Source organism: Balearica regulorum, chromosome 2, assembly GCF_011004875.1.
Source record: "Balearica regulorum gibbericeps isolate bBalReg1 chromosome 2, bBalReg1.pri, whole genome shotgun sequence".
In the NCBI taxonomy this organism is placed as follows: domain Eukaryota; kingdom Metazoa; phylum Chordata; class Aves; order Gruiformes; family Gruidae; genus Balearica; species Balearica regulorum.
The window spans coordinates 38,678,886-38,705,991 of NC_046185.1; the positions used below are offsets into that span (position 1 = coordinate 38,678,886).

Sequence of the window (27,106 nt, forward strand, 5' to 3'; positions counted from 1 at the left end):
GGCCAGTCCTGAAGTCCATGCGAGTTGATTTATAGCTGCTATAATAGAATGTAAACTAGACTTTATTGTGGCTGCTATCATTTGTAGCGTACCATAAATCACGTTGTGCAATGTTTATTTTTAACTGCTTTTAATTTTATATAGTGGCAATACAGTATTAAATACAAAACTTGAAACCAAAATTAACTTTCAAAAAGGTGTTTTAAAGGCATTTAAAAGAACACAAAGATTTACCGGCCTGCCAGTAAGACTGACGGCAGAGTGTTTTGGAAGGAAGTTACACTGTGTACATATTAACACCATTTTAGGATTCCCACCAAAAAACATCCTCCTGGCTTGTACAATCTACATTCCAGTTATAGGCAGCAAAGCTTCAGTCATCTTCAGTAACCTCGTCAGAGCCGTTCACCTTTCTTTTTATTTAAGAAGAGCTGCTTTTTTTTCTTTTCCTAGAAAACAGAAGCTCCAAGAGGCACTTGTACTTGTTCCAGTAGCCAGATCAGCTCAGACCACTGAAATACCCAGACTCAGCTTTTTCTACGCTCATCTATGGCCAGAGCAAACCTTGGCTTCATTTAAGTGTACAGCTAAGTTGTAGCTCTCCGGTTCCTAAACCGCCTTTTTTCAACCTGGATTTTATTTTTAGCTTGAGCCCCTCCTGTATCCGTGGCTGGAGAGACAAGCGCGGGTGGTTGGTTGCAGAAGTAGCTCCGTAAAGGTCTGGCAGGAATGGCTGCTCTGGGAAGTCCCCGAAAGGGCTTTTTCCTGGGAACCAGGTTCTGTGCAACAGCTTGTACCATCTTCTCCCTGCAAGGAGGGCGGGAGGGCTTGCGCAGGCCCCTGCTGCCAGAAGCCTAGCTGGGGACCAAGCTGGGGACACAGAGGTGTCCCTGAGCACCTCTCAGCACAGCTCAGATGAGCAATGTACTTTTTGGCAACTTGCACTCCACAGTACTTTGTACCTTTTTTCCTTATCTACACCACTCCTACGCTAGTTAGCACGTACTCTGACATTATTTTACTCTGCTGCTATCTACTGGTTATTTCAAATTCATTGGACTGCCTGTTCACAGAGGCTCCCACAGCATGATTTACTCGTCGTGTGTTCTTTACCTTGGCCATGGGATGATACAAGTAGATTTTGTCCTCTTACCCTTGCAAACTCATTTGAAACAAACAAAAACACTGCACAAAAATGTGCTACTACTAAAAATGTCTCATACCAGGTGACCTCTGCAGCTGATTTAAGTTTCTGCTTTCTTTCAGAAGGAAGCAGAATGCATTCAGGTTTTCTTTGGGCTAAAAATTTGCTAAAATTAAGTTTAAAAGAAAGACTTTGATGTGAAAAATTTGTTATCAAACTAAACATTGTAGTGCAAGTTATAGTTAGAGCTCAAATAACTGATATTAACTTAAAGATGTATCACTATCAGTATTAACCTGTACACAAATTTCTAAGGCAGTCAGTTACGCACGAAGAATGTTGTATATATAACTTAGTGTTAATAAACTAAAACCACCACATAAGTCTGAGTAGAAAGCCAGGTTTGAATACAAAATTAATACCTGAGTATAATGGTCAAATTTATTCCCCTTGATCAATCACATACAAACATGTTTAGTGCCTCAATTCTACATTTCACATTAGGTTTTTCCTGTAAGAGACCACTCAGTACTAGTGCTATTTGCAACATAAAAGATTTCAGACAAAACAGCTTAACAGTCTTTCGTGTAGTAATCTTTATAAGTTAAGATTTTTCAATTAAAGTCTTCATTTTTCCTGTAGACTTCAGCATGTGCGGTCCAAACTGGAAAAAACAGAAACATGTTCAGACTGCATTCAACAGAAACCTAGTTGAGTATTACCCAAGTTTAAAAAAAAAAAAAAAAAAAGTAAGTAAAACCAGAACTTGGGCAGAGATAATTTCCTTTATCAGCCTGCGGATTTCACCCACTTTGTAGCCACAAAGAAACTTGTGTCAGCCATCAGCTGAAATTGCTCGGGTGAGGCAGCTACCCATCTGCTGGAGCAGCTCTGACCACTCTACCACAGCAAAATAAGAAGATAGACGCAGTCACCTTTAGAAGTGGACAACCGCTTGCTCTAGCGGCAGTTTAATGGTATTTCTGTTCTTACTCTAGCCTGTGTTTTTGTGCAAGTCCTTTTAAAAACTGTATCATACAAGGATTGATCTCACAAAGAAGTTATATATTGATAAGTAATTGATAACAGATGTTTATTAGCTTATTATGGATCAGCATTCTATCATTTAGCAAATTAAAACCTTCAATTTTCTTAGCTTTTGGGGACTTGATGAAATATAAATTTCAAAATCGGAAAATCATGAAAAACCCATGTGTGAATAAAACAGTGTCAATTTGTGTTCTTGTCCTTAAAGCCCCAGAGATGCTGGGGAAAAACAGATTAATTCTTGGGGAATATCCAGCCTTTTAGTTAGGAAGAACAGCATGAACATTACAGGAATGTACCTTAAAGGCCTGAACCAGAAAGCAAGTCAGTCAAAATTAATAAGCTGAAGAAGCCAGAAGTCCTGAGACTTGTGGCTTGGGAATCTTACTTTCCTGAAAACTTAATTCAGAGTACAGCCAGCTTCTGGAGTTTTACGTGCATTTTTCCAAATGCACCAAGGGAAAAGTAACTCTCTACTCTTCCTCTCCTTGAAACCTGTAGCACAAGGTTTCAAGGATTGCTTACTAACAAAGCTGATCTATGCTAGACTGTTTTTTAAATAAGTGTATATTGCTAGAAACTTGCATCTTGAACATTTGCCACTAAAACCCCCTTACTTCAATTTCAAATCAATCTATCTGAAATAAACTAGAAGCCATTAACTTGTACCGTGATGTGTTTTTTAAAGATCATTTTAATATAATTTTAAATTTTAGTTTAACATTCTCACACTATAAAGAAACTGCTTTTATTTACTCAGCATTTCTGATTATTAGAAGAAAATCCCTATACCAAGATCAAGCAGGCATTCTGAACAATTTCTTTTCTACATTCCTAGGAATGGCTGCCATGTTTCAGGATCTTGCTTCAAAATTTCACATGCGATATTGTAATGGTTAAGGTTGGCAATAAAGGCAAACTCACTTCAGATTTGATTCTGGTAGGAGCCCTTAGGAGTCAAGTTTTCAGTATATCGCGTGCCCGTGGCAACAGAAAAGGTTTTTGTTTTTTAAATAAAAAAAGAAAACTGTAACAGGGCTTTTTAAACGTAGGGCCAAAAGAGTACACCATCTTAAGACTTGATGCTAACAACACGATTGCCACAAATCCTGGCACGTGAGCAGTACTTCATAGGGTTCTGCGGACAGGGATGCTAACTCCTGGGTATTTGTATATGTTGGCAGAAAGACAGGCATTGGCTTGCACGACAACTATAGTTTAGTGCAAGTGTGTGCTCAGAATCACAATACTCACCAGCACTACCTCAGTCTTTGTCTTTGTTTCAGTCTTTGGAATCACCTTTTCTGTTTCACTTTGGCTATCGCTTCGGTATCGATAAGCAAATTTCTTTTTGAGTGCTTCTGCTATTAATGCTGCGGGATCTGCAGGATCAGCTACTTTAGATTTTGTACCCTCTGATGATCTAGAAAAGGGAGAGAGAACCATTAACATAATCCAACCCAAAGCTTTAGAAGTTGTGAATGCTTTTGCATTGTTTGTCAGATTACATCAGCATCTGTCTCGCCTTGAAATACTTCTGAATCATAAAAACAAATCATTAATGCAAATGTTAATACATTGATATTTATTTCTATTTATTACCTTTTCACTGAGCGTAGTTTCACGCTGTTCATGTCTTTGAGGATTTCTAGCATGTTTGGTATTTCAGACCTCTTTGGCCCATTTTCTGTCGGCTTCTGTCCAGAGTTCGTTTTTTTGTTTTTCCTTTCTTTAATGAGCTCAATTGCAGACATGCTCTGCTGTAGGCCTGGGGGAGGGAGTGGCGGTGGCGGAGGAGGTGGCGGTGGTGGAGGTGCAACAGGGACAGCAGCTGAAGCAACTGGACTTGACCCAACTACAAATAAAACGTGTTACATGGCAGTTTACTTGTAAATCCCCTTCACTTCCCACAAATGCTCAGGTAAGAATACAACTATAATAGCTTCAATTGCTTCCCCTGCACCTTCTTTAGATTATCATGTAACTTCTTCATTGTAAACCACTTAAGAGTGAGAAGCATTCTTTGAACTTCCAGTTCAAATTCTAGGTGCATTCATGTCTTTACTGCAACGGGATGGACGTCACAATGTCTTTTAGTTATGTTCTGCTCCTAATATTACCAGTCACATACAATCTGCCACATGAGCAGTGCTCCTTCCTACTTGGCATCACCAATAAGAAATCACCATGCAAGATCTTTAAATGTAAATTTCAGAGCTGAAATACTGCTTAAATTGAAGCTTATTCCAGCTCTCTGAGGATAAGGATTTTTAGGCCAGCTAATCATCTGTCTGAAGATAGAGATTTTCACCATAATCTTGATTTCAAATTCCGTGCACTCTAGGTAAAAATTGATGTTATAAATATAATAGCAGTAATGACTTGACAAACAAATGAGGAAACCTCTGCTCAAATGCACCTGTAAAGGAATCAGCAAAACCAGATCAAACCAGAGTTTTGAGGCTTGGAGTATAGTGTGTAAAGATACGTACATAGATAATACAAGAGGAATCTACTCTGTGTACGTGTAGACATACACACAGTGTCATTACCATATTCTACCAGAAGAGGGAGGTAAAGATGATAAAATCAAATCAAAATTTAATTTCCCTAATCAACAGAGGGAAAGAGAAAATGATGAAAAAGAAGTTATTAGTTATTTCACAAAACCTTCACAATAATTACAATTTGAGTGAAACCATGTGATCCTTAAAACTATTTTATAGTTTTGAATATGAATAGTTAAGCAAAAATAAAGTAACTGCTATCAGTTCACAGACAAAAACTAAACATGAGCATCTGAAGAATCAGAATATGATTTTATACATAAACGTAGGCAAAACGGTACTTGCTAAGTGACCTCAGGGAAGAGTGAAAACCGAATGGCTGTCAGCTGCAGTCAACAAGGGCCATCTCCCACTAATGGGCGATGGTCGCCTTACAACTGGAAGGCAGGCAGGGGTGAGGGAAAGAGGAGAAAGGAACTCAGGCAAAGGTGGTTTACTACCAGAAAAAGTACACTGCTTGTGGTTCCAGCTGGATGATTGCAGGAAACAATTAATCTCCTTTTCTGTTACTTGATAAACTTGAGATGTGTATTAAATACTCCAAAAGCATTGTATGATTACGACATCAGGGAGCCTATTTCATTACTGGATGGGAAGACTTAAGTGTTAGTAATTGAAATACATTCTTCTAGTTTGGTTCAAGCCATCGTGTTTATCATGAGCTTTGCTCTGAAAGCTGTTTAATACTTCTTTATTCATCCACAGATTCTGAATTCTGGCAGACTGTCACACAAACACGAAGACTTTTGGAATACCAGAAAATACAGAAAATCTGGCAGGTCTCTTGTCTTCAAGACCTATTCTGTAACCCTGGGTTAGTACACTAGGTCTGTCTACCAAACTAACCAAAACAATATGGAGAAGTGTTTAGTGGTGCAGTATCTCACAAAAACAAATTAGCACGTTATTAATTATAAAAGGGACAAATTCATTAACTAATTTTTGCTAAGAGTACAGCAAATTTAATACCTGGTATCAGGTTCTGTTGTTCTTGCAAGATTACAATTTTGGCTATTTGTGCTCTTAAAGTGGCTAGTTCATTTTCCAGAGCACTGATCTTCTGCAGAGCTTCATCATTTGCAGTCACTGTGCTCCTCGACACCGGTTCTTCTTCCAACGAGTTTTGTAAGGACATCTGTCTGCATGGGGACTTTCTGGAATGACGTAGTTCATCTGAAAGAGGCTGGGCTGGTTTTGACCAAACTTCTGACCTGTAACAAAAATACCACAAGATTCCTTTTTTAAAGGCTTTGTAATCAATAAAAACAACAGCAATGTTACGTACGAATCAGGAATACAAGTTGAGGGCCTGACTTCAAAATTGCCTTTACACAAAGCACTTCCACCAAGACATTATATAGCTTAAAGTAAATAAGAGTTTCACATCCTTTCTGTTTGCATCACTAGCTGTATTTCTTCTCTTCCCCTAGCCAGCTTTTTGTGGAATCCTTGTTTTCAGGAGAAAAAAGGAATACATTCCTCCTCACCCCCAGTCTACATCTCTGGCTCATGCCTATTGTATTTTTTGTTGGAATTAAGACTTAATTTTTTTTTGCCCAAATGCTACCATTTTTCCCCCATGGGCTGCAAATAGTTGCTTCTAGTTGATTCCTTTGAAGAAGGAAGAGTTTCTTAGTTCCATGGCACATTTTTGTACATTTTGAACTTCTGAAGGGACAGTCCTCCATTTTAGCAGTGTTGGGAGTATGGAGTACATTAAACAGCTTAGTGAGGCAGAGGCTGCTTATCAGTAAATGGAAAATGGTCCTCCATCTAGTTTTCTAACACAATAAATAAAACTATAGAGAAGAAAACTTTATAAAATTTTAAAGAGTCAGTAAGCTTCCTTCCTCTTTCTCACAAGAGCAAGAAAATGCAACTCTGTTGCGTTCCTTTATTACCCCCCAAAGCTCTAGCTATGTTACACACAGAGTCATTACTGAGTATCTGCAGCCAAATAAGCACTTTTGTAAAGTGCTTCAGTTATATTCACTGAAGACACCAACATTTTTAAACAGTTTATCTCAAGTACCTGAGCAAATTGAACTAGTTGAAGATGTCCCTGCTCATTGCAGGAGGGTTGGCCTAGATGACCTTTAAAGGTGCCTTCCAATCCAAACTACTCCATGATTCTTCAAATAGAATTGGTAAGGATTACTGATAACAGATTATCATAAACATTATAACTGCAAAATATGACCACGTACTTGACTCCTCAATCCTCCTGAACTTCAATCCCAAAACTTCTCAGGCAAGTCAGGATTCCACTGTTTATTCAAACAGGAGAGTAAGAACAGTGGCTAGTGACATTTCAAAATGTGTAGAATGGCTCCAGACTAATACAGCTTTAAGAGTCCTGTCGCTCTGGATGCATGTGTTAAGCTACTCTGCATGCACATCATGTTAGATCTGCAATTGTGCTAGGCTTAAAGCAAGAGCCAAGATTTAAGGCTAGAACAAGCCCTGTGCTCTGACCACCTCCATCCAGGATTAGAAACACATTTGAGTCTTCCATGACACTGACAGAAAACATCAGCACAACTTGCAGAAATTTGTTCAAGCAGAATTGAATATTAATCATGGATGTTAAAATTTAGATGGTGTTATCTAGATAGGAATAGAGAACAACTAAAGCCAAGAAGAGAACAGGATGGTTCTTAAAGCAGCCATCTCCCTGCTTTCGCTAGGTAAGTAAGGTGGAAGGAGCCAGCGGTCACTCCGCTCTTTAAAACCTGCCTTCTAGAATTTAAAGGTGCAGAACAGCTAAACAACAAAGGGTATTTTCCACTCAGAGCAGTAACGGAGTTTTAAGGTAATGTCTTGATTGGAATCTAACACTGTGGAAAAATATTATGCTTGAATGGTCACTACTGCTCTGACTAAGGGTAGGGGAAAAATGATTTGTTGTTTAGTTGCCTCCTTTGTAAAACTGCACTCACAGAAAAAAAAACCAAACTATGTCTGCAAGACTGTTTACTGAATTATACAGTGAATGTATATTTAACAGTAACACCTATGTGATCTTGTTGAAACAGAGAATTTCAAAAGCCTGGAAAACACCTAATGCATACTAGCTCCACTACATAATACTTGCGCAGATGTAATAAACGGTGCACACTGAAATACTCGTATTTGCTAAGTAATTCACTTACTATGCTCCATTATAAGCCGTTTGCCTTAAGGTCACTATATATCTGCAGGATTATTTTAGTCCCATCCCACATCCATCTGTCCCCCTTCCCCCCTTCACAAGCAGATGTCTCAGCAAATATGCAAGTCCTACATCTTTTGTAATAGGTTCTTTGAAGCACCAAAGAGCTATTTTCCCAGTTGTCTCCATTAAACATAATAGCTTTACAGTTCAATCCCTAAACAAAATGTTTCTGTGCAAACAAAAGTAGCATTGGCCAGTTAATTTCCTTCGCATCAAATAGACTTTACAAATAGTGTTTCCCAAACAAGCGTTGATTTCTGTGACTCCCCTCTGAGTTTGTGAAATTAATGTGGCAGTGCCAGAATGTTTGTTATGCAAAGCTTCACTGTGGCAAGTCATGTTGGAGGGCATCTAGGTCATTACTAACCTATTTCATGCTTTCAAATTAAGAACAGTATCCTCCAGTAATCTCTGAAGCCAACAATCTGTGCCTTTCTCTGGAAGGTTAGTTTGTTTAGAAGAAAAAACTTCCTCTGCACTACAGAACTGGCCCTTTGTTTCTGGCTAGTCTGAGCAGCAATTTGGGTACGCTGGAATAGAGAACTTCGTCACTTCAGCCAACCTGTTTCAGGCAGTCATGGTGCTATGTAGTACTCTTGGTCCAACACAACAGTACCTATCCCATCATTCTGGACACAGGTGCTCACATGCTTCCCTGCCAGTTTTCGTTATGAAGATTAAAGATGAAATATAAACCATAATTTTTTAATTGTCTTTAGCAGACTGCAGAGCCTTAACCAGAAAGGTGAAAAACAACGTGCCAATTATTGGATTGTCAGAATAACCATTGCTGCCAATTAGGAAACTGTACAGTACACTGCCCTGTATTAATGAAAATCACAGGAGAATTGGAGAATCAGTGTTAGTAATTGTGCCATACCACAGCAGACATTTTTGTGGGGACAAGGTTGCTTGAAGCTGTCACACGCAATTCTTTGCAATAAATAAGTAACAAAAAAAAAAAGTCTTCCTTGTATAAAGCCAGTCTCCTATACGTTCTCAAACCAGTCTTTCATTCATAATCCTGTTAGTCTAACCTCTACTACTTCTCTTCCAGACCCTACCTTTTCTAACACTCCTCTATTCTCCCAGAATTCACGTGCTCTCCACTCATTGCAATGCACAGTAGATTCTCACTGGAGAGAAGCTCGGTTTCTTCCTCTCAGTTCAGAAGTTCAAAGAGAAGATTTGAGGAGCATACCTGAGCCTTGTAGAGACTTCACCTTCTTCTTGAGCAACCCATCCCACATCTGCAAAGGAGGCCACTGCATCATCTCTAAGCTGATTAGGATGGTTTCCCTCTGTGGCATGAGATGTAAGCTAAATTTCAAAGACAAGATTGAAGGTTTAGTCACTATTCCCAGCCCAAGTCACAGTTACTTCACCCAATACTTTTAGTGAGGCTACATGTAACTACTAACACATTCATGCATGAAACACATCTGCAGATTTAGCACACTTATTTCTGTCCTGGGCTTAGTCCAGAACCACTTCACTGACTTCAAACTATTCGATCTAGTCTGCTGAACGCTTTACAGAGGTTCATGGCTAACTACATATACTATCACACAACAGCACTGAACACTAAAAATCCAATGCAAATTGTTACCTTAAAGACAAACAAACATCAACATTCTCAAGTAGTTTGCTATATTAACTCAAATAATGTTTTTAAATTATAGCCATGACCAATAGATAAAAAAGATGTTAATGCTACTAGTACTTCTTCAGTCTTTTGCTCTGATTTAGTATTGTTTTGAAAGTGAAATTCTGTTGAAGTGTGTTTCCCTTCCCCTACAACTTCTAGAATTTCTGTACAAGAATAAAGGTGTGCATATTATACAAGGGAAAAAAAAGTAAAAAAGAAAGCAGAAAGCCATTTCTACTAGCTCAATAATCACAAAGACTTTGAGTGAGAGGTAGGATGCAATCATAACAGAATACAGTATTTGCTAACAATCTTATTTAGAGCATGCCAAACAAATTGACCATTTCCCATCATGGTTCTGCCATTAGCTTTGTAGCTGTTTGAAGCCAAAGGCAAGCAAAGCTCCAGAGACTGGAACCTTTCTTAGATTTATGGGTAAGTAACCTGAACAGATATTTGAAAAATTGTTTGGACCATCAATACATGCTCCATAGCCACAACTACACAAAAAGGTTTCAAATCTACTTTGAAATACTGGCTTCTGCCCCACGTTAGACAAGGGCATATGTACTCAGTCACTGGACTACTGAGCAGCCTGGTCTCAGTATCTTAGCAGATAAAAGCTACTGAAACATCTTTCAGTAATTTCTTCTGCTCAGTCTGTCATGTTGAGTTAATCTCCCACGCAACTATGCCACCTCTTTTGCTTGTATTACATATAATCCACAGGCCAAATTTCCACAAGTCCTTGTAGCTGTTTAAGCACTGCCTGCTGCTGGTAGTGGCCAAGCAGCGAGTAATACTGACAAAGATGGTGGTAGTATGTAACAGTCTGTGAAGACAGCTTGGATCCAGCCTGTTAGCACTTAGGTCAATTTTCGAGGCAACTCACCTCTGTAAGAGGAAAGGATTATGTAGCAGCAACTATGAAATGTTAGCATTAACCTGAATTTGTAGCAGACTGATCACAGCAGAACTGCAGTCTGGATGAGATGAAACCATTTCTGAAGAACATCCACAGATATTTTAGTTGTAGCCTTTGATACGCCAGTCACAGGAAGATAGAAGTTGTGGGTTTGGGGTTGTTTTTTCCCCAGGTGTTGTTACAAACAGCTTTGGAAATTGAGATTAGTCATCTTCACCTCACACTCTTGCAACTTGTATGTGAGCCTTTATCACAGCTCCCAGGAGTGTGTATTGGCACCGTCGGATCATTTGGAAACAACAGGGTTTTTTCCAGGTAGCATCAGCACAGATGGTAATATGTTTATCACATTAACAGTTGTGCCTAATACCATCACAGTCTGCCTCTCTTTAAAACAGTCTAGAGAATACTATATTGCATGTTAGGATTTTCATTGTTTGAGGTTTCCTTGGCTTTTTTCTTTTTTAAAATCAAAATAAATTTTCATGACCACAGCATCTGTATTAATGTTAATGGCAACTTAAAAAATCCATAATGCATTAGCCACTTCTTGCAGGTGATACAGATTTTCCTGATGGTAACGGCCACATGAGGAACTATTACCATTAGAAGGCTGAAGCCACATTTAAATAAAGGCACTACGCATACTTGCATCAAAAATAATTTTATAAATCAGCAGTAAGGAATGCATTTACCACTGCCAGGTTTCCTGCACTGTGAGATAAATAACTTCTAATCCAACATTTAGTAGCAAGCCTTCTGTTATACTGTGATGCAAGTTTCTTCTTACTTTTTTATTCATATTTATATGTAAACAGAATCTGCTTGTTACCCCATATACAGATGTTTCTTTTCTCTATCCCTAAAAACAACCAGGCCTTCCACAGCAGCAGATTTTGGATTTCAAGGTAATGCAAGATTTTTACTTTAATTTAAAGGTTAAAAGCCAACACCCATCTCTTAAAACCTTTGCCTGTCTGTAGAATGATGCTTAAACAACTCTGTGGCTACCATATTCCTCCAGCCAATCTCAGCTGAAGAAAACTTGGACAACTGCTCTGCCAGCACTTGAAACGGAGAACAAAGAGCTGAAAATGGAGGCCCGATTCTACTGGACAGCAGGAACTGAATGAAAAAGTAAAGTAGCCTGCTTTTCTTTCTCTGGAAACTATGTGGTTGCTATCTCCACTTCTTCCTTCACAGGCTTTTTTGCCTATTTTAGTGTGCACGTATGCTGCACACACACATACGCATGCATGCCTGCAGGTTTCAGACCCATTACTCCGTGAATTTCTGAAGTAAAGCCTACACATACTGTGCTGCTTTGGCTAATATCATAGAATATCTTGAGTTGGAAGGGACTCAAAGAATCAGCGAGTCCAACTCCCAAAGAGTCAGCCTCACCAGTGTTTCCGCCTGGTTTTAAACCAGGGACCTTTCGTGCGTTGAGCGAATGTGATAACCACTACACTATGGAAATGCTGCTTAGGAGGCTGTCAAAGCAGGATCCCTACTTTTTGTTTGCTCCAGGAAGTGGGAAGCAGAACAAAGATTTTTATACATTTAAGGATAGACTAAAAACACTAATTTCAAATTACTAATACAATTAGGTATTAAATATTTGGAAACACTTCTTCAACTAAGACAAACTTGCTATGATTTTTCAAATTAGCCCAGTAAATTCTGATGTTTGCTATGTGCAGGCCAATTCCCTCGGAGACTTCTATTGATTTATCAGGTTTGCATCAGGCAAACAGGAGAAGCATGGGACTAGAACAGAGCTGCTGTAGCTGAAGGATTCTATCTTGAGAGACAGTATTGTAGGTTTGGTTGAATCTACCTAGGGTACATTGGTAACTTTATTTTCTCCTAAAGATTACAGATAAACCTAAAAAATATGACATACAAAAGGACTATATGAACCATTTTCATTTGTTCATGCCATATAGAGTATATAAGGTAAGCTCTGCCACTGCTTACTGAATACATAAGCGCATTTAGCAATTAATTTAAATGTTGACTATGGAAAGATCCATAGAGACAGATACTACAACAGTCAGTAGACCTCAAAAATCAAAGTGTTAGGCTACTACCCATTTTATCAGACAAACTGAACAAAAGCATGCAAGAAGAGAAAAAAGAATGAACATAACAGAGATTCTCTCAGTATCTCTTATCCATTTATCATAATGAAAATAAAGACCTGTGGAAAGTTTGTTGCTCTTGGATAAAGTTAGAAACACTGATGATATACATGCACCCTCAGATGAGGCAAGTAAGTTTTGCTTTGGTTTTTAAATAAAGTGACTTACAGCAAGGTTCAGTGCATGGTCCTTTCATAATATAGCTAAAGCTGGCAAGAAAGAAAGAGGAAGAGACAGCTATAGGAAAGCGTCAATTGCAACAGCATAAAAATGATCGATACCAGTATTGAACTTCACTACAGAATCTTAACACTGAGATAAAGACATAAAAAACAGATGTTAGCATCACACTTTTACATGTTCAGCAGTTTATTTATTAAAATAATCAAAAGCCTGCATAAACAATATAAATTTCAATGTGTTTCAAGGCTCAAATTTTGAAATTCATATTTCTAATTCAATCGGCTCTGACAATTGTACTTCTATTTTTAGGATCCTTTCCTTCCATCTAACAGAAGATGAATGTTTATATTTAGTGTGCATAAAATCTAAGTAAAGCTGACGGAATATCTCTTTAAAAGGAAACACAGAATTCAGACAAAGACATATACTTATTTTTATTTCAACAGAAAAAATATTCAGGAACAGATTCCCCAGATGTATCTTACAGCTCTTTGCAGGAACATAAACCAGAAATGCCTTATTTTATGTGCCATAATAAGAGAAGCCAGTATTTGGCTAACTATCTGCAAATGAGCATCACCTTCCCTTGTATGGCCTTTATAGTACAGAAAATCAGACACATTATAGCAGGACTTCACTTCCTTTCAAATCTGAGGCACATGGAGCCTTATTGCTGGCATAACCACTATACTACACTACTACTTACTATATATCCAAAAGTTTAAATCCAGCATTGTCATTTTGTCGTCCTTCTCACCTGCACAAATCCCCACCCCCACCACATATGTATGTATTTTCTAAGTTTCACCAAGCCACTAGTAGAGGAAGATGGTTGCCCCCCTAGTTTCTCACTGTAATTATTTAAGAGAGGCAAAATGTTAGCATGGCTTTTGCTACCACACCGAAAAGGATTCTGTGGTAGTCCTAACTATCTGATTTTGCTACTATAATTTCAAATCTAAATTGTTCATACATTTCATATAGGATAAAGAAATTAATTTAAACAGAGAAAAATTCAGCTGTGTGGAATTTACCTTGTCTTACTGTGGGTGATGATTCCCACTATTCATCTTTATGTTCCCTGCCCTTGCTTGGCCCAAGAAACATTCCTCTCTCAGCTTGAGTTTCAAACACTAAATTTCTCCAATTCTACACCCGCCCCCTATCCTAACACACACAGAGTTGAAGCGATTATGTGTAACAGCTTCCATTTTCCCATCTGTTCCTGAAAGACTTGTTATAAAAAGCAAGGGTTTTCTCCTCCTTAAGCTTTTACCCTCACTCTTTACCCTCCCACTATATGCAGTTGAAGTTAAAAGCAAACAAGTCAGAAAACTGCACAGAATTGATGTTCCCCCTTCACCTATACAGTGCTAGCCTGGTATTTCATACAAAAGGAAACAGGGTACTCATGTTATCTTGTTATTAATTTTTTAGTTTCTGATAAAGTTGTTTATCTTCCCAAATATTTTTAAGTAACAGTGTTCATCTTTACATGCCTCTTAAGCCTAGCTTATAAGTACTGCCTATAGAAATGTTTCAAACATTTTTCTCTTTGATATTTCTTCCAGAAATAACTTTTTAATACTGTATTGCCTCATTTTAGAGGTTCCAATTTCCTTAAGAAAAAAAATTGTTTCAAATTTCATTATGTGTGTTACAAGCAAGATAGAGTCAGGGTTTAGGCAGTACAGAAGCTGAAGAACCCATATCGGGAAAAAATCTGAACTGGAAGTGGGAAGAACTGAAGTAAACTAATTCTCCTATGTGCTCGGGTTATCATATTCTGCTCTTACAAACCCTCTAGTCATTTATTTAAATGAACTGCATATTTGCTTAAAATCTTTCAATTCAAGAGCAAATCCCTTTACCAGTATAGTGAAACACATATTTTAAACTGGTGAGAACGCCTACCTGAAACTGAACTCTTGGACACTGTATAAGAGAGAGGTTAGTGCCAATTTTTCTTACAATACTTCGAGATGAACCGTAAGGCTTGCTTGACCAAAGCACCTAGATGGGAAGGAAAAAGAAGCCAGCTGTTAGGTAATTGATTTTTAAATCACATTGAAATAGTTTTCCCTTATCCTTCCATACCATGCTTGTGCTAAACATATTTAAGGTTATGCCTTTCATGCTAGAATAGAATATAATTTATAAATATATATACACACTGAAATCTGTATCACTCCTTACATTTTATACTTAAATTGGCACAAAATTTGGCTATGGCTGTTTAAGTTCAAGACAGCCTTTGCATTAAGTTTAAATTAAAAGCAATACATCAGGTAACACAGAAGCATTCAAGAGCTAGAAGCATCTTCAAAAGCATAATTTGTCCATTTTCAAGACAATAAAGAATCTGCATTGGGTCAGACACTTCTTTTTAAGGTGTTTCAAGAAAAGCCACTCAATCATTAAAAACCCAAAGTTATGTAATTCTACATTTCCCAAAATATCTTTTTTCTTTTTTTTTTTTCCTCTTCTAACACAGGTACAGTGTCTACCAGTCTTAATAAAAGTAACTATCAGCTAGTATAAGCATGAAAATGTAACTGTGAAATTAAAGAGCAAGGAAAAGAGGGAAAATAAAGATACAAGAACAAAACTTTGTCCTAAAAATAAATAAAATACATTCGCCTAGAGAAAATTGCACACAGCACTTCAACACACCTGGCTTCATCAAAACTGTTTCTACTGCAGTTCAAATTTCTTCTACATTGTTTCAACAGAGATTGAATTTGCTTCCTTTTGTTGTACTTAACGATGGGAATGTTTGCTCTACTATGTACCACAGTTGTATGAAATAAAATGAGACTTTAATCCTTGGAGAATACTACAAAATGAGCCAGAAGAAAAAAAAAAAAAACAAAAAACAAACAAACAAAAAAACCCCAAAAACCACCCCACCCCAAAAAACAGCCAAACAAACAAAAAAACCCCAAACAACAAAACAAAAAACCCCAAACAAACATCCCAGAGAGAAGCAGGAAAGATTTCAGTACAGAGAAAGTCAACAATAACAATGCAAAGAAGAAAAAGAATAGTGGGAAGACTCTAACACAGAGTACATTGTTAGTAAACAATTAGAACAATGTATGATAATTTAAAAAACTTAGCCAGTGTTTACTTATGACTGTAGATATGAATTTACTACTCAGATCTAAGTTTTTAAAGGCTCATAGCTTCAAGCAAAGTCAACATCCTGTTAGTAGGTTGCCCAACAAAGAAAACAGATAAAATCCAGGCTATTAATACTGAAACAACCCTTGTCTGTCATGGCAATATTGCCTGTGTGATTAGTGTAGTGCAGCTGTGGGAGTTCCACAACACAGCTGAATAACCTTTTGATATACTAAGCAAAGATCACTACTCTTAGATTTTGAAGGTTCTATTAAAAAGACAAATTTAGGCTCCATGTTATTTCTCCCTAGATTATATTATCTCAGAAACTTCACACATTTTGCCTCTTTCTAAACAAATATCTTTCCTTCCTCTGGCTTTATTTGAATGTATAAATTTGAATGTATGAATTTTGACAAAAATAAATTATCATTGCACACATGCTATGCTAGATCCTCATATCAGAGCTGCAACTTTGCTATTAATCCACTCAGATGCATTTTTTTCCATTCTATGAAACATATATTCTCTTACTTAATATGCTGCTGAGTTTGAATACAATTTTTTTCAGTGCAGAGTACTCTGATCCTATATTTTGGATGCATCCAACAAAGACCTCACATTAATGACTATCACGTTACTGTTTGTCTGTGTGCCTGAGCAAACAGCAGGTAGATCAGGAGCCTTCAAGAAAAAGTCACTGACAAGCAGTAATACAGCCTCACTATTCACAACAGATTCTGATGCTAGAAGCAGAAGTGTTGGCGATAGCCTCAAAGCAATCTTGCATTGGAAAAAATACTACTAGTCAAGGGAAGGTTTAATTAATTACAGAAGTACTTCCACAACAGCACAAGAGCCTGGACTACATGCTATATTACCAACATAAGTGCAGTGCATTTCAAACAAGTGGCAAAACTTGTTTAGAGATTGCTCAGACCACAGACAAGATGCTGACTAGCACCCAGATCCTCAAAAATATTTGGTGCCCAAATGCCCTTGGGGTTGTTCAACAACAGTGGTTTGGTGCACCAAAACTTTTAATGACTCAATTTTGGTAATTCAAGATATGCCTGGACAATATTTTCAGAAAACTGCATGCAAGCTGTGCCACAGGGTATGCAAATAAAGTCAGCATGCTGCTCAGCTGAGCTAATAAGTCTCAGCACTGCTCTAGCCAAGTTCACACAACTTCTTGTTGACTTGAAGCACTTGCAGGACAAGTCTGCAAGATATTACTTAGTCATACCCTCTTATTGCATCAGTCTTTTGCTGTTGTCCAGAACAGCTGACATTTGGAAATGTAGTTGCATTACCACAAGCTTGATACAAGTATAGAATGGCAGGAAACAGATTAAAAATTTGTTCCCCCTCTGCCCCATTTAGGCTGAAAGATGTTGCTGACAATGACTGCAACACCACCCATGGCAGTCCAACATACTCTCATACTTTTAATTTTCAAAGTTACATTGCACAAAATCTCAAATAAAATTGTAAAATAAAGATTCTTATCAGCAATTTTAATTTACAATGCATAAATATTTTGCTCTCCATAAATTTCCAAGATTGATAAAAGGTTCGACCACAATAATCCAGACTAAGAAATACCCTTCTAAGTATTGCACATAGCTGTTAAAGATCTTCCCGTTGTTAAAACATTAAAATATTTCAACAACTTACAGGGATTACTGCATTGAGGTAAATACTTGTACTCAAAATAGCTTCCTAAAGGTCCCAGTGACAAAGCAGTTGATGTGTAGCAGATCTCTCTCTCTGCTAAGCATTCAAAGAAAACTCTCTATACACTTTTGTTCAAGAGGAGAGCTATGTGTGCACATTCCTCTGTTTCCCCAATAAAGACCATAGCCGTGTTGCTCTCATGTACTGCAACACTTTCAGGAGAGGTAAATATAGCACAATTATCATCATCTCAGTTCCATGGGGCTTTTCATATCTCCAAGAGCAAAGAAATAAGATCACTTAAAAATATCACCGTTAAAAATCAGTTGAAAATTTTCCTTCAACTTTAAAACACACATAGAACCCCAGCATGAAAAGCAGCGTCTACAATGTAAACAGTTTGTTACTAGAGCTAGACGGAACTGCACGGTATTTTTAGCACATACATTACTCAATATATCAGTATCCAAGTAGTAAACTTCACACTTTTCCACCAATGCAGAATCATACAAGTATTGAGAATACTTAAAGTGTTCTGCTGGGACAGGCACAAACTAAAATAGATGAAGTGCTTTCTATACCTGATTTTCTGAAAACACAAAGCAAGTTTGAAACACTTACTGATTCCATGTTTAATCCAACTTGTTCAAAAGCCATCCTAATTAAGCGCTTAAGCCAGCAAATCATTTGGCACGGAAAAAGCCTTTCCAAACTTGGATTTAAGCCTTCCAAACCTACACGGCTGCGGAGGTTCCATAGTACTTCTGAAACGAGAAACATAAGAACTTTAGATGGGTGTTGTGGAACATATACAGACGTAAATTGCTACATGTATTCCTAAAAGAACAAGCTTTAGACACAGTTACTGAAAGCAAGACATGTTAGATGACAACAATCCCTAGTACTGCAAAGTATTGGCATTCCAGAAGGCATTTACTTAATACAGGTGACAAAGATTTTTAGGAGTGTCATTTTCAAGAAATCAAAGCTGTTGCAAAGCTAATGATTAAAAAGCTGAGGAAATGATTGCTCGCTTGAGCTCGGACAGATGATGGTGTTCAACTCCAAGTGAGCACCGAACACTATGGAATGCCTGCAGCTGGGGACTAACACTAAGATTAAAGGGCCATACTCCTATCTAAAACTCATTTCTATGCAGGAACAAGCTACAGAAAGCTGATCACCTCTCTTCATTCACATTCTCTGATAGTTTTGTTGTTTCCTCCTTTTTCCCACAACTGAGGAGAGAAAGGAAACATGGAAAAATGACTAATGCAAGAAAATGACAGGAAATAGCATAGATGTGGGACCCAAAAATATTCAAGCGATTTATAAAGTTGGACAGATTTCAAATTGTATCTATTTATATCTACTACCATTCATTTAAATCAAGATGGTTTTATTGCTCCTCTAGTGAAAACAGTAGTTTTTCTTTAACCGTGTTCTACACCAATCATAACTTGGATGCCACTGAGAAGTGTATGCCACCAAAACCAAAAAGGAAGCCATAAATTTAGGTTTACATTTGTTTTGTGTATCAGGCTAGAAACAACACTCTGTTGAACCACCTTGAACAACATATTTGTAGTATGAATAATAGTGTTGCTCGAGCCACTACATACATACATATATATTTATACACACATACACACAGAGTGATGACTAAAGCAATGTAGCAGCAAGGAACTGGTACTCAGGAAGTTTGAAAGTTGGGAGATGGAAAAGGTATGCTGTTAGAAAGTGGCCACGAGCATTACAGTTAAACCATCACTGTTTCCATTACAAATGTGGGTTGTTGTTTTTCCAACAGTTTACAGTTCCTTAGTAATAATCTGCTTCTTGTGGAAACTTGGCAGGAACAGTGTAACTCTACAGTTATCTTTTTTTAGATGGGCTTAAAAAAAAAAAAAAGTTGATATTAGTTTCTCATCACCACAGAAAGTAAAAGACATTTCTTAACAGGATTTTCTTTTGTTTCTGAATAAACTAGGAAGAAACTACTAATCTATCAGCTAAAGGAAGTCTAATGAAAATGTAAAATAAAAAAAGTTATTAAAAAAAAAGTGACCTAATCACCACAAGATTTGAATGGAAACTGCAATTGTTATAAGAAAAACAACAGGGAAGAATAATGGGCTACCTACCAAACAGCCACAAATATAAACTACAGTTGTACATACTAAATAAGTAAGTCATGGACTTCTTTATGGAAAGCTAGAAAAGTCTATTAGGGAAGCATTACCACCTACTTGATCTGTTCTTCCTTTAGGCATCTGCTATTCTTCCCTTAGACAAGCTACTGTATGCACTGTATGGATCTTTGATCGCACTGCACCTGCTGTGTTTTTAAAGCAGGAAGAACAGAAGTCTTCCTACATGCCCCATATTAGATTTGGCATCGTATCTGTCACTGTAGAGATATGGTGACATAAGAGAGACAGGAATGCTCCTTTAAAAGGGGAAACCTGTTCCAAAAGTGTGATACATGTGATGCACCCTGCCTCATTCCAAAGTTCAGACTCGTTTAACATGGAGTGTGGAAATCAAAGAAAAACAGAAGCCGTGCCAAGACATTCCAACAAAAGAGAAAAAAAGGTAGAGTCTGTATTGCTGAGCAATTACAAGGACAGGGCTGGCTGGTAAAGGCAAGTGACAGGACTATACAGGGATGACTGTATCCTGATACATTGCTCTTTCGACACATAGCCAGGTCATTAGTTTAAAAATCCCCAGACATAGTCAGAGTCATGTTTTGTTTCAGGAAGTGAAGAAAAGGTATTATTTAGTTTCTGATCAACTAGGAGGACTGAGTCTCTAATAAGACGGACAATTTGGACAGAAGTGAAAAGAGTGTTAGAACTTCCTTTGAGGAAATCAGAGCAGGTCTAGAAAGTTTCCATGAACTCAGAAAAGAGAGGCAAAGAGGCAAAGGAATGACACAAAAACTGACAAGATAACCAATTAAAGGCACAAAAGCATATGCAGAAGAAAAAAAAAAAAAGTAGCCTAATATTTGGATGACAGAATAGTATAAATATGAAGTAGTAAGTTAAAAAAGCCTAAGGTACAAAATGGGTTCCAGCTTGCAGGCGTAAAAAGCCCCCTACACAGGTATTAGGAGTAAGCAAGAGACAAAGAGATACAGCCACAATGTAACAGGAGAGGAAGGAAAGCGATGAATGATATAGTCAGTCAGCATATTCTGCGTTTTCACTTGAAAATGATAGAAAGACAAAGGCAGATGGTAAATGGGTTATAGACAACCTTGAAAAGTTATAAGCACCCAGGACAGCAGTGTCTAATGAAATTCACCTTGAACAGCTCAGAAATTAGCCAAAGCAATTTCTGAAATATTACTTTTAGAAACTTGGTCAATGAGATCCAAAAGACCCAGGAATAAAAGAAGGAGCAAGATGACATAAAGCATCGGGAACAGTCCAAAATACTTATACTGCCCTGAAACATTCAGGTGACCTTTTATAATTCCAGGTTCCCAGACTTTGATGACCGAATATAAAAGTGCATTAATTTAACAGAGCAACTACTTCAGTAAAATGATTATTTACAGTTTACATTATAAATGGTTGTTTCTTGTGTAGCCTAAATATTTAAAGTACCCAAGACTGGGGTAATCAACTCATTGCTCTTGTCAATGACCTCTTCTCTGCTTTTGCAGAAGAAAGTGACCAAAGTCAATCTGTAAGAGTGCAGAGTACCAACCAGTTCCTGGCACTAAGGAAAGCCACCATGTTTTAAAAACCTCCAGCTAATTTGTTATCTAAAAGGAGATCTAAGAGGAAAATGCTTCTAAGTATATCAGCTTGATATTTTTATGAGATCTATCCGTTTTCTAGAATTATCCCCAGACAAACTTCATACTCATTTCTTCCAGACTATATTGCACTATACCTTTCTTCATAAATCTCAGTTATTTCACAATTATTTTATGTGCCAAGAACAGAAAGAGTTCATTCCAAAAGAAACTGCTGGGCAGCAAGAATGAAAACTAGCAATTTTTTCTCTCATGCTCTGCAGGAGTTAGATGTTTATTGCTTTTAGTAAGCTAGAATAATACCTCTTTTAAAATATTGATGCTTGTTTTATTTAGCCTCTATCTTCTTTATGCTACCTAAACTAAAATTAGCAGTAGTTTAAGTCGGATAAAATTTCCCCAACTCAATTACTACAATAAAATGCACTGCATGATAGCAGTATTGCTCTAAAACATGATCCTTCTGCTGTGCTTAAGCAAAACTATGACAACAATGAACAGTAGTCATAGGCAAGAATACCAAAAGATGTTAGAAGAGTAGTAACACAAAGGATTACATTTCACTGCATAAAGCATGTGGGGGTTGGAATTTCATTTATAAAACCCTACTTACACAGAAATTAGCAATGCTGAAGAACTTACTTTCTGATATGGAAAAATGCCAAGGAATTCCTTGGTTCAGAAATGAGGAGGTCTACATTTCTGAGCATCAGAATTCTCACTTTACCCTCCTTGAACTCTCTTTTGCCCCTACTTTTCCTAACCACTTTTGCAGGTTTCATTCAATACTGTCATACCAAATATCAGCCTAGAAAGCTGAGAGATAATATCACTTATAAATTACAAAATGTTCATTAAATAAATATAAAGGCTCTAGAGGCTGTAGGCATAAGGCATTCCACTCAGTAAACATGAAATGGAGCCCTTTGCTAGGCCTTCTAGTGTGTCCTACACATAAAAGATGAAAAGAAAGAAAAATCAGATGTAACTGCTTTCAAATTTAAATTATTCTATGTGCATTTTCCAATGTTGTATTTATCCAAGTCCCTTTCAAATTATGAGTTCTCACTCTTAAAAAGAAATATGATATTCGTATTTTTCTTACTGAAGGAAGGTTCTCTTATTCATGTAAGATCAACACAAAAATAAAAGAGAATGACTTAATGGGCTTGATGCAGCAGATCAACCTTAACAAAGAATGAACAAACGCATGAAATCTGAAAAATGAAAGGTCTAGTCTGGAAAGGGTATGTATAACATAAAGAAGTACAAAATTTTCAAAGAAGCACGGTTTCAAAGGAATACCAACCACATCAAAAAATCACATGCAAAAAGAGCAGGTTCCTCCTTATTTTAGCAGGGAACTAGGGCAAGCATATCTTCACAGTCTTTAAGACTGACACATGATCCAAGCTCATCTCACGAAATTATATTAATAAGGAAACATATTAAAGAAGTAATAAAGAAAAGTCAACAAAAAGTTATCACAGCAACAGCAAGCCAAACAGGCAGAAGAATCTTCTGATAAAGGACTAGACCCTCTCCTACAGCAACACTGACCAGTTATAAGCAATGTATTTGGCAGAGATCATACAGCCAAATAGGTTTGTTTTTTGGCTTGGAAGCCAAAAATAAGGAAGTGCCCTAATACTTTCAGAACGCCTGTTTGGAAAGATACACAGAGAGAGATAAAAGTCACTGAATACTACAGAGACAATCAAGGGCTTATCTAAGCTAATATCAGCATGAAATCTAAAGCAAGAATTGAAAATAATACGTACTTGCAATAGAAGCTGATAAAGCTTTCTTAATAATATAGCCCAATCATATATACATCAAAGTGCAAAACCATGTTCATCACATCTCTCATGTTACCATATCTTGCCAACTAAGGATGGAGAACAAAAAAAAAAATCCATGTTTCAACACTAGTCTAATCAAAAGCCTTTGTTCAGTGGAGATTATACCTACACGGTGCAAGATGATACCACAGAGAGGTAAGTGAAATCCTTCAACATCTCTAAACCGTACAGTATTATACTATACAGACATAACCATACAACTACACTTTCATGCCAGACATACAGACCTCCCTAGTCATTGCTGTTAATGCCAGTCCTTCTGCTACATCTTTGAGAAACAAGAGCATGCAAATTTTATTAACAAAAGGGTGTATTTGTTTGAAAAAGGATTTAAAATCTTCAATTTTTTTTGCCAAAAATCTCGCTTTGTAAAAATGTTTAGTTCCTACACACACAGTATTTCAGCTAGTGACCTCTATGGAGAAAATTATTTTGATTCAGCAACAGTTAACTGGAACTTTTAGAGCTAATGTTCAAAAAAGAAGGGAGCTGAGTTTTCTATCACCTAGGTAAAAAGCAATAGGTATCAGAAGACAGAATTATTTCCTTTTCTTTTAGTCTTTGTAAGTCTTGTCTTCACAAGAGCTAGAGAGGACTACAGCTGCCTGAGGACAACGTGTAAACATTAATGAAGCCTTGCTGACGCTGTCAGACAGAGATCAATGCACTATGGTTGATGTTAGCATTCAAACTCTACTCACACTCTGTATTTGGAATTTCGACAGCTTGTTAAACAAAATAAAAGCAAGCATCTAGCAAGTTACTTATTCACAACAATTACAGAAGAACCTGAGCACAGCAGCAGTACCACTAAAGGTATGCAAAGTAAGCATCGTAAGTTTACAGAAAGGGAAAATAAGCACCAGACCCCTTAAGACTAGACTCCTTTTCCCTCCATAGGCTACCTCTGTATTTTAAAGCCTCCTTAAAAAACTTCCCTCAAGTTTCTCCAGATCATCTTTTATTTACATGATATGCCGTGACCTGTCACTCCCGGCACATCAACGTAAGAGGGTTTCAGTTTCGGTCAGCTTGCCTGCAGAAACGACAGCTTCCACCCCAACACCCCGACCCGTTTCCACGCTGCTCTGCTCCTCTGGAAAGGCGGCGCAAACACCCACCTTCGCAAGGCCGTTGCCTGCCCGGCACCTGTCCTGCCCAGGATCGGCCCTCGGCGCTGCCACGCTCACAGCGGGAGGCGGCGGCTCCATCCCGCCGCCCTGCCCGGGGACAGCAGCCCTGAGCGGGGCCGCCCTCAGCGGCCTGTACCCACTTCCAGTCGAGCAGCACCCCCACCTCCCCTCGGCGCCGACTCGGGAGCTCCTGAGCGCAGACCCCGCAGGAGAACACACACCCCGCCACCCACTCACACACACAGGACGCCCGGTGCTGAGCCGGAGGAGCGGAGCGCTGCCCGGCCCGGCAGCGGCCCGCAGGGCAGACGACGAGAGGCGTGCTAAGCGCAGCCTCCGGGCCCGGGTACGCGCTCCCCCTCACACGCACCACCCCCCACCCGGGAGCGGACGCGACGAGAGGGGCTGCCCAGGAGGAAGGGCAGGCCCACGGGCCGCCTCAGGGAAGGAGCCACCACCCGCCCCGCCGCCCCCGCCTCACCCGCCGTCCGCCACGGCCGCGCTCTCTCACCCGCTTCTTCCACCGTGGCTCGCGACTCCCCCCGACAGCCAATCCGCAGCCTCCCCGCCGCCACCCCGACCAATAGTCGCCGCGCCCGCGAGAGGCGGGACCTCGAATGCCCTCCACAAGGCTGCGGCGCCGCGACCTACCCGACAGCCACCGCGTCCGGAGGAGACGCGCGAAACCGCCCCGCCCACTGTGACCGCGGCGTCACGTGACCGGCCCCTCCAATAAGAAGGGGCCCTGGGGAAACCGCCGGTGATTACGCGACGGCGGCGGCGCATCGTCGTGAGGGCCCGGCTGGGGGGGGCGGGGGGAGGGCGCGTTCCTGACGTTACTCCGCGGCCCAACGGTAACCAGCGGCGCTCTGGGGCGCAGGTGCCGGCTGCGGCGCCGCCGGTGTCTCTGCAGGCGGCGGCTGTGCGTCATTAAACGCGCATGAAAAGACAGCGAGTGTTGCCGTGTGTGCGGGGGGGAGGTGTGTGTCGGTGGGACCGGCGGGGGTGCGCGTCGAAATGCCTGGGAGTGGCTGCCGGGGTGTGGGGAAGCTCAGAAATCGGTACGTTCCCCACGCTGGATGAAGGGGTCTGGGTTATTTAGGAGATAGTTCCAATTTTAAAAGTTTTACTAGAAACTTTACTCAAACGTTTCAAAAGTGAACAGGGTCGACTGCGATGAGTGGAGCTGAGGAACGTGAGAATGAAAAACCTCGGCAACTCGAGGGCGGGGGGACGGGACCCAAACTTTCAAATAGGATTGAGATGTGCTAAAGGTAAAATAAATTTAGGTGCTGCGCGGGGCTCATGGGGTGGGGACCACCCGCTTCGCGTTTCAAACCGGGGGTAGGTGCGGTGTCTCCGTGCAGGATCAGGTGTATTGCACGCTGTATTGCTTTACAGTACACTTTACACGAGCAGTAAATTCAGGTTTTGGTGGTGACCATCTATGGGGAAAAAAAAATAAAACCAGGTGGAACTAAGGGGCTGTGTTGCCCCCGCGCTGCGGCCCTCTCCGAACTACAACTCCCGGCGTGCACAGCGGCGGCGCGGCCAGAGGGCGGACCAGCAGCCAATCGGGCCTCGACAGGAACAAAGCCCGTTGCGAGTGGCGGAGAGGCGTGAGCCCGCCCGCACCAATCGGATTGCGGGGTGGTGGGAGGTGCCGGGGTCAGTGCGGGCCGTGCGTGTGCGGCGGGCCCTGCTGCCGAGCTCCTCTCGCTGCCCTCCGCAGGCCAGGCCGTGCCGTGCCGTGCCGCCCCCGCGGGCGATGGGGGTGCGGGGCTGAGCCTGCCGGCTGGCTTCGTCTTTTGCAACGGTACGGGGTCTGGGAGGGGAACGGGCCGCGCTGGTGGGCGGGAACGGGGGACGCTGGGGAAGGGCGGGATGGCCGTGGGAGGGGGACGGCGGCGGCGCCGGCTGAGGTTCCTCCCGTCTTCCCTAACTGCGCCCCGGAGCTCCCGTCGGCCTGTCGCTGGAGGGTTGTGCCTCCACCGGGCGAGGGGCCCGGGAACTGAGCCACGGGGCCTGGTCGCAGCCGGACTGTCGGCTCCGCAGCTTGAGGAACGCTCAGCCTGACAGCGGAGGGGTGAAGCTGTGGCGGTTCCTCTCCCGGGCCTGCCCGGTGAGGACACGGAGCGGAGAGGGAGACCGGCAGAGACACCTGCGGTGCCTTTGTTAAGCTTTTATCCTAATGGTGCGAGGAGGCGAAAAGAGCTGGTATCTGACTAACTTCTCTGCTAGACCCCCAAATCCTAGGTAACTTCTTAAAACTTTTCAAACAGCTTAATTCTTTTTTTCATGAAAAAAATTGCCAGGGGTCCTAGTTTTCATAAAATTGACTGTTGTAGGTGATGGAGCAGGTAAGGACTTCAGTTGTCTCCTCAGTTGTGGCTGAGGAGAGAGGGAGAAGGGTCTGGGCAGGACGTGAGTGTGGCCTAGTGGGATAGGAGGGGGTAAAATTTGGCTTTGTGCTTTTTCAAGAGATTAGAAAGAAAAAGGCAAAAGGTGATCAGGATGGAGAGAGTTGTAGGAATGATCTGGTGCTCAGGATGCAGAACTGGAAGTTGGGGACTTTGGTTAGCATCATTTCCATAACTGCCTTGAAGTTTTAAATAAGTTCCTTTGCTAACTATGAAAAGCAATTAATAATCTGTAAGAGAGTTG

At 40.0% G+C, this 27,106-nt stretch overlaps 2 protein-coding genes across 6 annotated transcripts in view; one reads left to right on the top strand and one right to left on the bottom strand.

Moving 5' to 3' along the window:
* Positions 1–113: 113 nt before the first annotated feature.
* On the bottom strand, positions 114–25,099 carry MTFR1 (mitochondrial fission regulator 1). Of its 4 annotated transcripts, XM_075743985.1 has the most exons (9): positions 24,924–24,946; positions 18,860–18,913; positions 18,297–18,439; positions 14,787–14,885; positions 9,174–9,292; positions 5,728–5,969; positions 3,794–4,046; positions 3,446–3,614; positions 114–1,808 (listed from the first exon to the last, which is right to left on the bottom strand). In XM_075743985.1, exons 2-9 carry the CDS (start codon positions 18,867–18,869, stop codon positions 1,749–1,751), a joined length of 1,095 nt encoding a protein of 364 aa, XP_075600100.1. In that variant the 5' UTR covers positions 18,870–18,913; positions 24,924–24,946; the 3' UTR covers positions 114–1,748. The 4 variants fall into 4 exon arrangements, with proteins under 4 accessions (XP_075600100.1, XP_075600102.1, XP_075600101.1 ...); XM_075743987.1 differs by lacking the exons at positions 18,860–18,913; positions 24,924–24,946 and adding an exon at positions 24,954–25,099; XM_075743986.1 differs by lacking the exon at positions 18,860–18,913 and having other exon boundaries at positions 24,924–25,003.
* Positions 25,100–26,083: 984 nt separating this feature from the next.
* The window catches only part of ARMC1 (armadillo repeat containing 1), a 35,443-nt gene continuing 34,420 nt past the window's right edge, over positions 26,084–27,106 (top strand). Inside the window, exon 1 of one of the 2 annotated variants that reach the window (XM_075743990.1) lies at positions 26,084–26,258. The gene's annotated coding sequence lies outside the window, so the exon portion shown is untranslated. The remainder of the gene's footprint in view (positions 26,259–27,106) is intronic. The other variant, XM_075743989.1, reaches the window with a different exon arrangement.